The sequence below is a fragment of the Platalea leucorodia genome (genome assembly GCF_965183815.1).
Source record: "Platalea leucorodia genome assembly, chromosome: 1".
NCBI classification, from domain to species: domain Eukaryota; kingdom Metazoa; phylum Chordata; class Aves; order Pelecaniformes; family Threskiornithidae; genus Platalea; species Platalea leucorodia.
In genome coordinates, this window is record NC_138823.1 from 29,691,262 (window position 1) to 29,709,302 (window position 18,041).

Here is an 18,041-nt window from a genome sequence, read left to right on the forward strand (position 1 = left end):
ACCACATGCAAGATATAATCTGGGAATTTGTCATATGATTAAGTACTAATTATCAGTTACTGATATTAAAGCACTTCTGACTAATTTTTGCCTCCTCTTAGACATGTGTCTGAGACAGGGAGAGAGGCCATAAAAGGCTCTTTGTCCTGAATCAATTTTTTGGTTTGCTTTGCTTTTTTCACAGAGTTCAGGTATTAACTGCATCTTACTTGCATGGAATAAAAGGTCAGTGCTGCAGGCTAGTTGCTGCCAACACAAGTTATGTCTCCCAGGGCAACAGCATTTCTGATGACAGTGAGATGAAGCCTACAGTTCCACATCCCTCTTTTGTTCCCAAATGATACCAGCAACAGGGCAAGGCACCACAGGATCTTCAAAAAGGCAAAGCCAAGTTTGCCACAGCTTTCCTTCTCTCTTGGAAAGAATAAAGCAGTCAGATTAAGAGGAGTAATCACACGGTTGATGTACTGCAGGGAGATGTTGAAAATCCTAGTGAGATGGGAACGAGAAGCATCTGAATATAATAAAAGACAATACCTATTTTAAAAAAATACATCCAAACTTATCATCCTATGATGAATCTGTTCTTTGGAAGACATGGCTTCTGCAGGTTGCAAGCAAGGAGTCTAATTCATCATGTTCCCCCAGATTGCTTTAGGCAGCCTGGTTTTAAAAGCTGTAGGAATACTAAGAAGTGCTTGTGGAGTGCTCTCCTTACATCCACTCACCAGCCACATGCCTACCATTTTAGTCTTGTCAGAACTGTAACTGAAATAACAGGATGTGTTAGTAATCAAATATCTGAGATACTGTCAATAATCCCCATGAAACAGATGAAAATCTCAGGCATGGGAGACTTCAAAACAAGGCAGAGCAAAGCTGTTGGTGTTCTCAAAGAGATAATCTTGCCTGCCAGTACTTTGGAAGTTACAGGCTTAGCATGCTGACTGTTCAAATATTACACTCAATCATGATTCAGTCTAAGTAGGTTTTTGACAGCCAGTAAATGCATTATGATTATTGTGAAGTTTAAATTGACCTCTCTGCTCTTCAACAGCTCGATGTGATATCAGTATTGCCATTTGAAGTTTTATACTTCTTCTTTGGATTTAACCCAGCATTTAGAGCAAATAGGATGCTAAAGGTAAGATCTGTGTTAGTGATGGATGGCTAACCACAGATAAATACTTTTACAACCCAATGGAAAGTTATTCATAATATTTAAGAATACGAAATTTAGAAATTGGAAAATATCTTCAGGATAAGCTACAACATCAGTAAACAAACCAACAAAAAATACAAGACATAATCCAGCCAAATGAAGCCCTTATTATCTTATTTTTCTTCTGATTTTATTATTTCCTACTTTCAAAAGGTGTTTTGTGATTAAAGCTGGTTTGTTTCCATTATTTAAACTAGATTAATCTTAAATTACCTGTTTAGTTTTCGAAGATCAAGAAAAAATTAATTTAAGATCCCTAATTAATGCCAATGTATTTTGCCCTTCTGCTGGTAATGTCAGTGCTTAAAAGCAAGGGAGGGAATTTTAAGGACAACATAAACTACACACAGCATATTTAACAAGCATAAACCCACTTCAGTTATTGAGTACAAAGACATCTGGAGTTGTGCAATGAAGTGGCTGAGAAGGCATTAGACTACAGCCCTCTCCCCGCATTTCATGGTACCTAGCAGGCCACTTTGTGGCTAAATACATTCCCCTTCACACAAGCAATATGTTGACAAAGAATTGGCTTTCACATAAGGCTGGAGGGGGAACAAGAACTCTGAGAATAAAATGAGGGTGCTCTTCACTTCAGTTTTCAAAAAAACTTCAGAATTCCATAAATCAGAATGAAAACAATATGAAAGAATGAAAAGTTAAATAGTACCTTGTGTTAGGCAAAGAGACGTGTACTGAACAAAAACAATGAAAAAAGCTATATGCGAATATTAAGGGCTATCATTAAAGGTAAATTACAAATCATTAACAGGAGGAATTCGATACAGCAGCAATTATTACTACATGGTATCATCTAGTATGTGGTTGTTGATATGTATGATCACTTACTGAGAATTACTGGAATTTCAGAAAGAGTAAAAAGGGATTTTAATGTGTGTAATTCTCTCCAATAAGGTTGCCCAAGCAATTATATATGTTTGAGGAAGTAGAAGTCATTCATCTGCAGCAGTCTGACCTAAACAGCAAGGTTATTTCTATAATCAGATTAATGGGACACTCAACACCCAAAATAATGTTTAACTCAATTTTCATTTTTGCTTTGCAGTTCATCTTTTAGTTAAATGGTTAAAGAAAGTCAAGAATACTGAAAAATCCATTATTTTCAAAATGTGTATGAGAACTAATGTCTGTACTATTAGAAAAAGATGTGTGGTGAGGAATAGTGATGGGATTACTTTCATTTGTTTTCCATTCAGCATAACACATTCTTTGAGTTTAATGATCGGTTGGAAGCTATCCTGGACAAAGCATACATCTACAGGTATGTGCTTATTAAACTCTTGCAGCATGCAAAGCTTGGCACAGAATGCATTTCATTTGATTTCATGACTTGTCAGTGAAGCACTGGATGGAACAGGCTGCCCAGGGAAGTGGCTGAGTCTCCATCCCTGGAGGTATTTAAAAGACGGGTAGACGTGGTGCTTAAGCACATGGTTTAATGGTGGACTTGGCAGTGCTAGGTTGACGGTTGAACTTGATGATCTTAAAGGTCTTTTCCAACCTAAATGGTTCTATGATTCTGTCTTTAACTGTTCAATTTAAGATTTTTAAAAATAACTGTCTTTATTGTAATCATTAAAATAATAAATGTAAAGCTTCACTCACATATGAAATTTAGCTCAATTCAGCTGACCTGGTTCAGGCAAAATGTTCACCAAACTGAGGCTCCTGACAAAATTTAACTGATCAGAATTATCAGGAAAGAGCTAAAGAATGATTTCTTTAGGTTGCTAATAGCAGTGCCAAATCCCCAGTAGCTGTTTATTTTTACTTAATAAGAGTCATGAGCTGGAGCCTGGGTCAACGTTTTTCTTCAAATATGCTCTCACCATGAACGTGGCATATACAGAAACTTGATCCTCCACTCATTGGCTAAACTTGGAATGAGAATCAATTCGGCACAGATCTCAAATAGTGATTATAACTCTTGTCTGCTGCACTTTCTCACCTTCTGCATTGACTAGGATAATACTGGAACCAACTCAAGCAGTCCATGGACATGGGTATGGCAAGTGTCATAGGCCCCTCAGCAGTCAGTGATGCTGCTAATACCCAATGAACCCATCTACTGTGTCACCATTATTGTAACCTGTCAGTGTCATCAGCTGTAGGTTATCCTGTGCAATTCCGACACCAACAGATTTTTTTCCCCTGTCCCGGTTTTGGGATATGTACTGTTCCTGTGTGCTGCTGCAGCAGAAACAAGACTTTGTTGTTTACCATCTTATTCTATTTTGGAGATTATTGCACTTAAATGGTAGACTTGGTATTTATACATTGCAAATGAGATGTTTTATGAGATTTAGAAACTAGTTAATTCGAAAAGGAGTTTGAAACATCATCTGTTTCATATTATGTACCTGCAAAATAAAACAAAACTTAGAAGTCTGAAAGTTCTGCTAAAGTATTTTTGAGATGCTGACCTCCACAAAGCTTATTCTTCTGTTGCCCTCTCCTTTCACTTATTGAAGAGACTTTTCTGGTTTGGGGTTTTTATCCTTTTTTTAAATTCTTGTTGGTACATGTTGCATCCTACCTGGGGGAAGAGGGGGAGTGACTAAGATTCACAAATCCTCTCGGTGTGGATTAAGGTGAGCCAACACTCAAGGTCCATACACAAACACCAACTTTAATGGAAAGCTTCTATAGAAACAAATATTGAGGGTGAATGTTTGATGCCTGCCAGCTCTCTCATGATTATATCTACCCCAGCTATGCGGCTAAGCTATGTGGCTTTATGGAAAATCAAGGTAGGTCGTGCAGTACTTAACTACAATTTAACAACTTTAAGAACTTAATAACCTTAGGAGAAGTGAAAGGCGGGGGGGGAGAGGAAAAGGAAAGAAGAGGAGGATCACCAGTCCTGGATCCAGCGTTGGGCCTGCCAATGGGGGTACTTGGTGGAGAGAGCCCCCAAGAGAGAGCCAGAGTCCCTATTTATAGATTTCAGTCTCTGGACCTCTGGAACCTTCTCTCGTCCCAGTTCCAGGAGTGGTTGAGATACCAGTCAAATCAAGAGAGGCGACCAAGGCTGTTTGAGACATCTCATCGTCTTGCACTAGCAATTTTCTACAGTACAAGAGAAAGCTTGTCTGAATTTCCACAAGATGACGAAATTGCTTTTCAGTTTCTGAATCGCTGCCTCCCTATCTTCTCCAATTTCTAATCTCATTAAAAAGAATGTTTTTTCATCTCTCTTGCTTATATTTTTTAATGTTTTCTAATGTTGAGATCTTTTAAAATTAATTAATTATTTTCCATATTACTTCCTCTGCTTCAGAGTCATAATTCAATGACTTCTCTATGTCTCCTGTAATATTTGCAGTGAGTACTGGGAGATATGAATTTTTAATACAGATGATTTTGCATCAAGTAATTAGCGTGTATGTAACAGTAATGTTGTGTGTATATGGCTTTCAAGGAAACAGGAACAAATTAGCAAACCCATTTTCACCCAAATAGGCAGTTTTGCAAGGGACAGAGTTTCACACTATATAAAAGTATGGAATGGGAAATGGTTGTTTAAAGGGCAATTTGCGAATGAGATGTGTATATCTTCAAATTACTAACTCTGAAGGATGTGATGTTGATTTGTGTGTAAAAAAAAGAGAAAGTGCTCATTTAGAAATGCTAAGACACACCCAGCAAGATCTCACTGGTCCTGTAAAATGTATGAAGTGGCTGGAAAGACAGAGACAGTTCACTCTGCAGAGCTGTTCTGCCTTGTTAGTTGAGATGGTTTTGTAGCATGGTACTGGTTGAGTGCCACATCTGTGTGTTGCTTCTTGTGTCTCTGCTTCCTGGTCACGGGCCCACTTACGTTTTCCAGTATTACATCACTTGCAGAATATAAACTGCAGAATGTAAATATTACAAATTGAATCCATTTTCTATCTCACACTCTTAAGAGGCTAGAAACCTGAAATGTGTGAAATAGAGCACTCTTCATAAATAAAATGCAATTTTAAATCCCGCTGAAGACGTACATAAAAACAATGGTAAAGCACATGGACTTCAATATTGCTCAGCAAATATAGGGTTAACAGTACTGACACTTTATTATCTATAGGATTTCCATCAGTGCATTGCTAAGGTCTGTGGTAGAAAAAAAATGCCTGCATGCTGTACCACCAAAATGTTATATTTTGTATTTGCAAAAACACCTATTAAATATGTCATGCCATGCCCTGATACAATTCTTTAAAACGTCCTTCAGAAAACACCGATTCTCACTTTTTGGGGTGCTTATTGGTAAAAACATTTATATGGCAGAGATCTTTTAACTGGCTTACCAGAAGGCATTAGGGTAAGGAAAGAAAAAGGAGAAATGGAGAAGAGAGGTCATTATACAGAAGAAGAGTACAAATGGGAGCTAAAAAATATTAAAAAAGACAGGTTGTTTGTGCAAACTACTGCATTTTATTTGAATGTAATAATGTTGTTTTGATCTGAGATCCTGGTATGGTCACCATTTGAGCAATAAGGCACCAACTAACTGGATAACATCAAACTAAATTTCTACACAGCAAGTGTATGTGCCTGGGTGGATTCTCTTCTCAAAGTCATTGAGTTTGTAGGAATAGACCTAACAAAAGTTACTACATCTTATCTACCCACTGTGGTAGATTCAACATGTACCTAGAGAAATATAATATATATTGTAGCAAAGGCTTCCAGAACCTCTACTCAGACCTCAGGAGTCAACTTGCATGGATTTAAACTCGTGCACAAGACCCAGCATGGTCAATATTGCAATGTTACTAGATCACATCAGCTATCTGCTGTTCTTGATAGCTTGCAACCCTAAGCAGAGCTGTCCTGGAAGCACAACAACATTTAAACAGTGACATTCATTTGTCAACATCCTAAAGAAGAAGAGTACACATAGGTAGATTGCTCAATGGCATGGAAAGGCAAAAGAGGGCATGCAATGGCACCGGCAGAACTAGCAAAGGAATGCATAATACAGAAGCAACCACAGAGATATTATCTCCCATTAAATTAGTTTATAGACCTAACTTAGGTAGAACTTATTAAATTTTCATAAAACCACACATTCAGTTACTATGCACTGAGAACTGTATTGAATTCTAGCTGTAGCAGATAAACTCATTACATACCAGCCTCCCTGTGTTTAGGCAAGCCCTGTACTTTTCCTGCTTATTTATCCCTTGCCTGTACGAATATTTGAATGGAGAGCTAAATCCAGGAGATCTTTCTTTTGATGCCCATGCACTGAACAGAGGATATACAATGAGATCATTATTGTATTAAACAGAAAGCTGCTTGGTGCTTAAGTAGCTCATCATTGGTGTTCTTCAAAGAACTGGCTATAAGCATAAGAATGGGGATTAGGAATGATGAACTCCCACTGTAGCCACCAAATCATACTATTTAGCGGATCTACTGCAGGCTTCCTAGCACAGCTCTTGTGAAGCAGCTCATTTCTGACCTCAGATGTTTCTTGGCTTTGGTTCACAAGTTTAGAGCCTATCTTGAACAGAGTTTGGCAAACACATTAACCCTCTAGCCTCATTAATATAGCTTCCAATTTCTGTAAATATTCATAGCCAATTAAAGAAGTGGATTATAAAGTCTTCAGGGAACCATAATTTAAGAATTATCCTATGTCAAATATTCTAGGAAAGACATTTATTTGACCTTGGACAAAAAGTGAGAGACAGGTAACTGCCAGCTATTTTTTTCACGGAGTCAATACAGGCGGGGAACTACTTAGTGGATGCTTAATATAAACACTGTTGATCCAAAAAAGCAGTGGGTTCCATATTAAAAGGAAGGAAAAATGTAAGTTGTTTTACAGTAATCTGTTGACTTTTACAGGGTCATTCGAACAACTGGATACTTGCTGTTTATCTTGCACATTAATGCATGCCTGTATTACTGGGCTTCGGACTATGAAGGACTTGGCAGCACTAGATGGGTGTACGATGGCAAAGGAAACATGTAAGTCCTTTTCTCTTGCAAGAGATTTTTGTTGATCTTGCTCCTTCCTGCATACCCCCTCCTTTTCCCATGCCTTTGCTTGCAGGGTATGCCATTACTTTACAAGTGCTTGGATAGCAAACTTTTAGCACCATGACTGCTGATTAGCAGCTTTCATTACTAACACATATTTGGAGGGCAGGTGCAGTGAATAATCAGTTTACCACTTTCAGCTTTTATAGGTTTATGAGTCAGTGCTAAGCACTAACTTAATTAAACATTTAGAAAGCAACAAGGGTCATAAATTCAACTTACTGATTGCATATGCACATGGGAACCGTTAGAAGGATTGCAGAACAATCCCTCAAAGGAATCGGAGGCACAGATTTTTCTTTCCTGCCACACAGCATTGTCGCATTAAAATGCAAAATTTTAGACCCTTTAAACAAAATGGTGATTGGTCTGAAAAAATTCCACCCACTTTCTCTGCTCTTTTGAGAGGGTCATGCTTAAACATGTGGCAGGGTGTCTCCAGTGGGAAGGACTGGATATTGGCACACTTTTCCCCAAACTTCTTGTGACAGCAGTAGGCTGGGTGCCAAGTAAGGGACATTCATGAAGATGATAGAGAGGAAGCAAGAGAAAATAGCAAAAATATATTTTGTGTGTAGTTATATAAAAACATATCTAGTAGGTTCAGATGTATGAACATTCATTTCTTTCAAAGGCCATAACAGTTAAAGCCACAGAAGCTCAATTTGTTCATTAATTACATTCTTTGCAAAACCACATATAATATACTACTGCTGTCATAAATCACCCTTCAAACAACTTTTCACGTTTCTCTTGGAAACATGCTCCTCTTGCTTGTAATTTTGTCAAGACTTCACAAGTTTGGTGTAAAGTCACTACCTTGAAGGGTAAGAAAATAGCCTTTGAGAGTAAAATACACTTTGTGTAAAGCAGCAGTTGTTTTTTATAATTATGGTTCTCTCTCAAAAAAATGAGATGTCTGAAGTTTCCACACACCACTAAAATACACAGCTTGAGTACTCCAGTCAGACACATGCAAGCAGGCTGATGGAGCTCAGTGGGACCACTTATGTAAGTGAAGTTGTACACAGGTATTTATTCACAGGATCAAGGCTTCCAGAAATCTGACAAGAAAAATGCAGAACGAATCTCCATTATAGCTATTTTTGTTAATGTCATTCTTGGGAATACTTGCCTCATAATTAAAAAATAAGGTAACTAAGACTGAGCAACCTGAAAACTCCAGAAGTAGAGCGCTTTCTCAGTCTTCAAGTTTTTAATGTTTCTTCAGAACAGCCTAGAGAACAGGCAAGAAAGTCTTCCCGTTTTTCACGGACAAGAATATTTTACATTTCATTCGGGGAAACAATTGGTAGAAATTATTTGCTAGCTTGATCACAGAAAATGCAGTTGTGATCAGAGGCAATGGTCAGGTTTTTTAGTATTTTGTGATACCTTTTCCATGAGAGGACAAAAACACTTCTCAAATAATGTCACACTGAAATCACATGGGATTTAGGGCAGAATTTTTTATAAACAATAATAATAAACTGATAATTCAAGGTCTGTGTTAAATTGAGATGCTGAAATAAAATGCATATTAGAATATATCCATGTAAGCCTCATTAAGCCATTAATCTACTTCATCTTGACATTGGTTGATGAATGTATGACTTCATTCTTTTGCTTGTATCTAACTCATACTGGATTATATGGTCTCATGTACATGGAACCCCAAGGAGCATCCCATGTTGAGGTGCATTTCATAAAGTATAGCTTGGTATCCCAATAACAGCAAATACCTTCTGTATAGGATAGTCATCGCCTCAGAGAATCAGGCACAATGTTTTATCATCTGGTTGTTGAATATTTGGGGATTTTTGACAGAGAGGTATTGTATGAACATTAGTTATTATTGGAGATGCAAAGTGAATTTAAACATATCAGACAAGATACTTCCAGGTAATTCATTTCTTTGGAAAGCAGGAATTAAGAGCAATCTGGGAAAAATCTGTCAGAAAAAGTGACCAGAACTGCAGTATATCATGGCACAGCAGTGCAGATGTAATTTCCTTTCACACAGCAGTCAGAGTTGCCCATATTTGAAGCAAAATATGCCATTGGTCTCATGTAGAATGGGAACGCATTCAGAAAGAAGGTAAGATAAACCTCACTTTTTAGCTAATTAAAAAAAATGACAGTAAGCAGTTTGACAAATAAATCAAAGTTCTAGTGGTCTCATATTGCACTACCCAAAGCAAATGATCTGGCACTGATTAGTGGCATGAATGTTTTATGTAGAATCCCTGCTGTGTCCATAAAATGTTGCTAGTTATGGCCAAAACCAGTTCTTAAAAATGTCAACACTTCTAGGATCATTTTTTTTTTTTCTTTCTAGGCTAAAAAGGATACACAAACAACAGTTTCCCTTATCAATTTGATTATATCTATGTTCCTGAGCAGGCACACTAACTGGTGAACTTCAATTTATAACTAACAGCTGTACACAGCACTCAAACCACAAGCAAAATCATCAAAGTAGCTCTTTTTGCATTTTCTGTTAGCTGTATTCTTTTCCAGCTCATGTGCAGATTCTAAAGTGTTAGTGCCAGTCCAAGAAGATCTGAGGTCTTTTGCATGGCAGCCTTCAATCAAAGCCTTTGACCTGAGGTGCAAAAGGCAGTCAACTTTACCCCCTTGCAATGCACCCAAATCAGCTACACAAGATGTTCCCAGCATTAAAACTGCAATCATGAGCTTGGTATAATTAGGCAGACAGACCCCAGTCTCTCGTAATGCAGAAGGATAGCATCCCTGATGCAACACCATAGTGTAGAGCCTGTGTAACCACAGCAGCAGGATATTGAAAAGGTCTCTTAGTTCTAAGTGAACAATTTGAACTATATGTGTTTATTTACAATCTAATTTAACTACCTAAGATCGGTCTCTCTAATTCCTCAGGAAAATGGACAAATCCTCTAGAAAGGGATTCAAGGCTGGAATGCAATGTCGTCGTTCTGACTTGTGCCATGGAAGTATCTGTCTCTTTCACCACTGCCCGTAAGGGGAACTAAAACTAGGGAGCTGAAATTCCCATGCAAACCCCCCAGGTCAGCATTAAGTTTGGGCAAAGCAAATCATTCCATTTTGCTCACGGTATATTTCTTCTGCTGTTCGCAAGTCATCCACAAGTAGTCAGCAAAATTCTCTGTCATATTTATTAATCAAGACAACTATGTGCATCCTGATATGTTTCTGTATAGCTTGCTGCCTTCCTGCTCTGGGCACAGACTTAACAGATATCTGGAAATCCCAGAAAATGGTCGCTGTACAGGTCTACAGCAACTCTACTTCTTTCGCATGCATTGCCCAATATGCAGTAAGACTGGCACACCTTAAGAGGTGTCTTGTGGGTATCAGCTATATACATCGCATTTGCAACAGGTCTGATGTGTCCCCTCGCAGCGCTTGCTATACAGAGGCAGTTTTGTGCCTCCAGACGATCTGTGAAGGCACAGCCCAACTCGAGTTATGTCAGACCTAATGCTCTGTCACAGAGGTAGGCTAAAACTAACCCAAACGAAGGACAAGCTCCAACAACTTTATTTCACAAAACAACCAAAACCACACAACAGAAACCAACGAGAAACAGGGGTAAACCAAAATCAATCAACACTCCAGTAACATTTAACACATAACAGGTGTTATGTTATGTTACGTTACCTCGAACGAGGTGCCCGTCGGGGTATTGTTACTACACATCAACACACACAGGAATGATGATCCGAAGTGGGCACACACACTCACTCACAAGGCGGGAAACTCTCTCCCTCCCGTGGGTACCCAGAAGATGCAGTCGCCCACCCGGGGGCGGGGGGGTGAGGGCTCACACAAGGCTATGCAGAAGAAATCACTCACCCCTAAGGAGGTGAGGGCACTCCATCCCCTGAAGTTTCCTCAGGCGGCGTCCCAGCCCAAGAGGAGGGGTTCCAAACACAAACCCACGACTCTCAAACACTCCCCCAAGGGCGTCTCCGGCGGCGCCCCATCTATACCCTGGGTGGGATCTGAGCTGTGGCCATCACTGGCCACGATCCAGAAGCCTCTCCGAGCCCAGGCGCCTGACTGGCTGCGGGCCCTGCCTGGCGGCCGAGGGGCCGCGCTCCGCCGGCTCCCCCTGCCGCAGGGTGCGCCTGCCGGCGGGCAGGGCACAGCACAAAAGGCGCGAAAATGAGGCGCGAAAAGCCGGTGACCGCCATGTTAAAAGCCCCGCTCGCCATGGGGGCCGGGGCAGGCAGAGGGTACCTCTGACATGCCTTCAGACCTGCTACTTGCAACCATACTTTTTGTAGGTTTTGTAGTTTGGGCTTTGTAGTTTACGTGATCCTGTCTGAGATCATCAAACCCACAGACACCTGATGATGAATAAGTGACTCAAGAAAGAGAGCTACCGAGAAGGAGGTCCTTAGAGTACCAGTTCTACAGAGGCCACGGCTTAAACCCCTCCTGGTTGTAACCTGAGAGGAGTCAAACGTGACAGCCCTGAAATAATGCCTCCCTGGGCTGAGATGAATGTGTGAATACCACCTGAAAATCTGATCGCCCCGTGCACAAAGATTTGATTTACCTGGATTAACCAAAACCATGTGAGCACTTCAGCGCATTCTGAAATGGACTTTTGTGAAAAAGATACTTCTATTGGCATAATATTACAAAGTATCTTAGTTGCAGTGTTTCTGCATGTTTTCATACCTAGGACTTATTTTAGGGAAAAAACTAGTAGTCTGATTGCCTGGAGGATAAACACACGCTCTATGTTGTGTAGAGGGAAAATCCCTTTCTTGCCTCATGTTTGCTTCAACAGTAATTTTATAGCAGGCTAGTAAGCCGTATGGTGAGCAATGATGGTTTCCAGACACCAGCTAGTAGGAAGCAGAGCTGCTAATGCTGTTGAAACAGGAGTCTGTTTTTTCTGGCTTTGCTTAAACAAAATTTACAATCCCATTTCTCCCTTTCTTAGGGAAAAAAACTGCTTTATATTTCAACTGCGTAACTTTCATTTCAGATTAAAATGAAAACAATAAAATGCGTAAATGGAGAAAATATAAAACCTGTGCCAAAGAGATAGTGATTATCATGTGACTTTGCCAGTAGAAAGTTTCTTTCGAAGTAAAATTACAGAAGAATATACTGTAATAACTACATCTTCAGAAAGGGGTGGGCGGATCTGAAAAAAATCTCTCACATTTTGGATATACAACACTGCAAAGAAGACTGTGACCCCTAAATTCCTTTGAGGAGCTGCTCTCATTCTTTGTAGACATTCCCAGAACGAAGATTATATTGTCTGTCATGGTGGACTTAGCAAGCTTGGCATCCACAGCCATTGGGGGTGAGGGAGCTGGTTAATTACTTTCATTTCCTACAGTAACTAGCACAGAAGTAATGTTAATTTCTTTACTTTTATATTCATAAATTTTACATGTTCCAAGAACAGCAGCATTCTCAGTTATGGCAAATGAATATGATATTAATATGCTTTATATGATAATTCCCCTCAGACAAGCTAAAGACATCATTTTATGCTTCAATCTGCAATTCCTGCAAAACAGATCTGAGGCTTTTTCTTAGTATTTATTTATGCTACAGACGTCTAAGATAAAGCTGCCACTTATGCATACTTTGCTGGAAGCATGCATAGGTGATGATTTTTTTTGAACCCAAGTGAAAATATTATAGCGGTGTAATCCAGCTGTTCATTTTGCATCTCTAGCAAGGGAAAATGGTATGATGGCAGATACACAATGAATTTTTTGATTTAAGGACTCTGAATGAAAACAGCCAATATTGCCTGTTAAAACCTAAAACTAGAAAACTATGGTAAAAGTGATCATTGTTACTGCATTTCATTAATCTGCAACCAAGAAAAAAGTGACTTTGTACTGAAAAGCAAAAAGCGATTGCTCGGTAAAGCCTGACATTTTAGGTGAAAGACTTGGAAACACTTCTGAGTGATTTAAATAAAAACCCTCATTGGAATTGGTTGCTATTGTGAGTTTATTTTCTCATATTTGCACAAAACTGACCCTCCAATTGTATTGTTATATGGACCATTTTTTATTAATAGGAGTGGAGTTCATATCTTAATAAGAGAGGAGCTTAAAAGTGGAGGCCACCAAATTACACATCTGAAGTCTGCAAGCAGATCAGGTGGCCTCAGGTTCAGGGTAGGCATGAGAAGATACATGCAAGACTGTATTTCAAAACAAACATCTCCAAAAGTATTTCTTCTGTGTTTTGTTTTTTTTTTTAATTTCAAACTCAATAAAATTCAACATATAGAAAGAATCTTCATTGCCTCAGAAGCAATAGTCATAGATGAAATAATAGAAAATCTCATTGTACAATTAAGGAAAATGAACTTCCACTCCTAATCGTTAGTGAAGCTGAAGGCTGATTGTACAGAGATTTAGGAAGTCAAATTCTAATTAATAGGGGGCCTTCAAAAATATTCCTAAACCAATTACTTGTTAGCTCAGGAAAGAAGGAAATGATGGCACATTCATGACAATGATTTGAACTAATTAATCCCAGCTGCACAGTATGGGGGATGCTGCATTACTAGTGGTGCCATGTTCTAGACCAAAATTTAAAACAGAAGCTTAGAGATGCCAAGGCACTTTATATATATATATTTATATATATATATATATATATATATAAAAGACAGTTAGTATAACTATCCTCAAAAAAATGAAAAAAAAGAATTCTGTCTAGGTCCTTTGTTGTTTTCATAAACTTGTGTTATCATACTAATAGAAATACACCACTTGAATGCAACGGGCGCTGTCATGCACAAGGCTGTACAAAGAGGGCTGTACAAACAGAACGAAAAGTCTTTGGCCAAAGCGCTCGCAATTCAGGTATGAGAAGTAAGAGACAGCGGACGGATGCAGGGAAGGAGTCAATATAAGCCGTACATTGAAGCAGAGTCTTAGTGACTGACCATTACTCACTGCTATATTTGGCTTCTAGATCAAGAGAGTTCTGAGGAAAGTCTTCAAGGGTGTTAACAAGGTGGTTTTGTAGCCATTGATGGACAGCTCTTCCCAGGCATGAGGGAAAGTAGTGAAGAAGGCAAGAAAGTTTTGTTAAGGTGATAGAAAGGGTAGCGGAGGCCAGCCACTAGGAGAAGTTAATGCAGGTGTCAACCTTTCAGTGCTGAATAAGTGAAGTGGCTTGGAGAAGCTGGATTAACATTCAGATTGTGGAAGCATGTAACTTCTGTTTGACATAATGCAGGGGGCAGAGCCAATGAAGGGTGCTCAGAAACAGAGTGGGAGGAAGACCAACATGGGTAAAGGGTTAGGAAAATGAACGGGCCGAGAAGGTCAACACTGCATTTGTCGTGCCCACCATAAGGCTTCACACTGGTGTCGTCAAGTGAAGCCATGGAAGAGACCTTCAGAGGTGTGTGCATCTAGTATGCTACAGATATACTCTAGGAAGTCTCTAACACTTTTACACTGCTTTTAATGAAGAATGGCATCTTCGCTGGTAGCGTTGTAACACTGTAATGTCCACCTTGGCAATTTGTTACAGAAGTCTTCTGTAATGCTGCTTAGAGTTACTGGAGAACAGTCAGTAACCGCTGCATTTCCCATATATTCTTATTCTGCTGCCAGTGAGGACATTCAGCTCAATATGATTTACATAACTGTATCATTTGTAAAATCATAACCCTTTATAAAAAATGCTGAAGGCCTTTTGGACTGAAAGGCCCAACTCAGGAAAGTATATGCTTAACTTCAACCACATAAGTACCTATAGTCAGTAACAAAAATGCTGTCTGTATCCACAGGTATCTGAGGTGTTACTACTGGGCAGTTCGTACTTTAATCACCATCGGTGGCCTTCCAGAACCACAAACCCTGTTTGAGATAGTTTTTCAACTGCTGAATTTTTTCTTGGGTGTCTTTGTCTTCTCCAGCTTAATTGGCCAGGTACATCAAGAAATCAATAACTAGATAACGTTCAAATTACTGTAACGTAGTGATAATATATTCAATTTAATGAAGTTTAGTTCTGGGAAAAAGTTTAGCTTCCATCTCAATGTCCCACTATTTAACTGTCATCTGTACTTATTCTTCTGACAAATACATATGTTTAATCAGTTCCCAGTTTTGTAGCCCTTTTGTACACAAGCTGATTTAAAGCCAAGACTCTGCAGGACACGGATGATTCTTGGAGCTATGTATAATTCCTTTTTTCCTCCTCACAGCCAAGGAGACAGTTCCTTAACATTCACACTATACTGTTAAATCTAATATAAAAATTATAATTGTAGGTATGATATTAATATGTACACATTATTGAATAAGTCATGCTTGATACTCCTGCCAATAGAATGCTGTTAATGGAAATCCCATGATTTCTGTCAAACTAGAATTCTGCTCTCTTCCACAACTTACAATGTATTTGTTAACCTGAAAATTAACTGTTTTCTGTTTCTCTTGGTTCTCTCAAAAAAAAAGCCCATAGCACAGCAAAACAGTTATATTTCCAAATGAATATAACTGAAATATTTCTGGCTTGAAACTATTAAACTTGGGCTTTAGAGCCATAGGTTTTAAAATACCTTGCCTACAAATGCCATGGTTCCTATTTGAGACTGTGTCTTATTGAATTCCTGTAGAAATTATTCCAGACCTTTTAATTTGTACATGTCTGTTATTGAAGGAATTATTATGAAAAAATAAAGGTGAAAACTGAAATTTAATTTTTATTGTGAATACAGGATTTGAAAAGTTCAATCAAACAGCTAAAAATTGCATGTCTCTTGCTGTTTATAAGTGCAAGAAGAGACATCACAAAACAGACTCTTGCTTATAGGATTTAAAATTCATCCACAAACAAGAATTACCAAAAATAAACCAAAGTAGTTCATATAAAATATTTCTTCTGCAAAAAGTATTGAATTCAAGTATATTGGATTAAACTTCAGAGTTTGCATATTTATAATTTTTCCTAAATTGATGTAACTGTCAATGAAAGCACCATTCCCCAAGAAGATTCTGCAGATTAGTTTTTATAACCAGTGTAGTCATTTGCAGATTCAAAATCTTAAATTAAAACCTTAAATTAAATTAAAACCTTAAATCTTAACACACAAACAGCTTCATTGCAGTTTGTTATAATTCCTGTTTACAAAGTGCTCTTAAAACTACTGAGGTATTCCTGGTTTAGCACACTTGCCTAAAAAATGTTATTCCTACTGCAATCAATTGCATCTCTGTAACAAAGAGCAGAATTCAGCCCACCGGCACGCTAATCCTTGGCCACTGCAGTATGAAGCCATTCGACTAAAACCACGTCTATACAGTTATGCTTTTGAAGAAGGAACATCTAGGAACATTAACTCATCCACTTTCTAAAAACTAAATTACATTTGTGTTGGAATGTTAAATTATGTTCTTGCACTAAAATCGTCAAGGACAACTTTCAGCGCAAAGTGCATTTTTAGGACTGATCTAGATTCACTTAACTATTTAAACAGTGGCAGGTTCTTAATTCTAGTGGTGCCAGCTGATGTTATTTAGAGAAATTTAGCCCAGTTTGCTTCACTTCTGACTTGCATTGCACACCAAATGCAGAGCAGCTTTATTATGGATTTTTAAGAAAATCATTATCTATATTTTTCTTCCATGTCCAGAAATATGAGGCAGAAGAATAAGCTAAAAGCCACAGATGATTCCTTTAAAATCATAAATATAGACTTTCCAACACAATTGGATTAAATCTGTAATGCTTCTCAAAAAGCAGGTGAAGCACCTATTCAAAACATGCAGTTGAATGTATAATTAATCAGTGATTTTGCAAACAAGTGTTTTATTCTTTTTATATGTTGTTGACAAGATATTCAAATCAGGACTATTTTTGCTGAAACGTGTAGTAACAACAACTGATGTTTGCAGATGAGAGATGTAATTGGAGCAGCTACAGCAGGACAGAACTACTACCGTTCCTGTATGGACAACACTGTCTCCTATATGAACACTTATTCTATTCCAAAAGTGGTCCAAAATCGTGTTCGAACCTGGTATGAATACACATGGCAGTCTCAGGGGATGCTGGGTAAGGCTTTCCAATTCCAGTTACGTAGCAACTCCAAGTGGGAATGGTTGTGTAGGTACAGATAGAGGGTGAAATTCACATTTCCTCTTTTCTGAATTGCATGTGAGAAGCGAGGAGGGTATTCAGTTTACTTTAGAAAAGAAAAAGAACTCCAAAGCAGTATGATGCTTACTATTTCACAAAGTCTGTTAATTTATACAATGTTCTGGTTATAACTTTAGACAGAATATGCAACTTAAAAGACAATATCTTAGTAAAAGCATATTAGCAGCTTCCTCATTTGAACTCATAAATGCTGGTATAGCTCCAGTAAGTTATTTTTCTGTACAATGCTCATTTTTATGGACATTCTTTCATTCTTCATTTATATTTTCTAACTAACAGAGTTTGCTTTTTCTTTCTTTTACAGATGAATCAGAATTACTGGAGCAGATGCCAACCAAAATGCAATTAGCCATTGCAATTGATGTGAACTTTGCCATCGTCAATAAAGTTGACTTATTCAAAGCAAGTAGTTTTACAGGGGAATGCGGAAATGTGTGGTATTCCTGAGACAGAAACCTTGTTTTGTGCATCTTGCAACACTTGAAAACATGTTTGTTAATATGCAAGGCAAAATAGGTCTAAGAAATATTTCAGTCAATGGAGACATGTCAGGACAAAGCCAAGGGCCCGCCTTTGAATTTTT

The 18,041-nt window shown here is 38.3% G+C and overlaps 1 protein-coding gene across 1 annotated transcript in view; it reads left to right on the plus strand.

Moving 5' to 3' along the window:
• The window catches only part of CNGB3 (cyclic nucleotide gated channel subunit beta 3), a gene marked incomplete at its 5' end in the record, with an annotated part of 130,461 nt that overhangs the window by 94,120 nt on the left and 18,300 nt on the right, over window positions 1-18,041 (plus strand). The window contains 6 exons of the mRNA XM_082315882.1: window positions 1,058-1,144; window positions 2,440-2,504; window positions 7,085-7,207; window positions 15,081-15,222; window positions 17,194-17,353; window positions 17,763-17,860. Of these exons, the coding sequence (XP_082172008.1) occupies window positions 1,058-1,144; window positions 2,440-2,504; window positions 7,085-7,207; window positions 15,081-15,222; window positions 17,194-17,353; window positions 17,763-17,860 (675 nt within the window). The remainder of the gene's footprint in view (window positions 1-1,057; window positions 1,145-2,439; window positions 2,505-7,084; window positions 7,208-15,080; window positions 15,223-17,193; window positions 17,354-17,762; window positions 17,861-18,041) is intronic.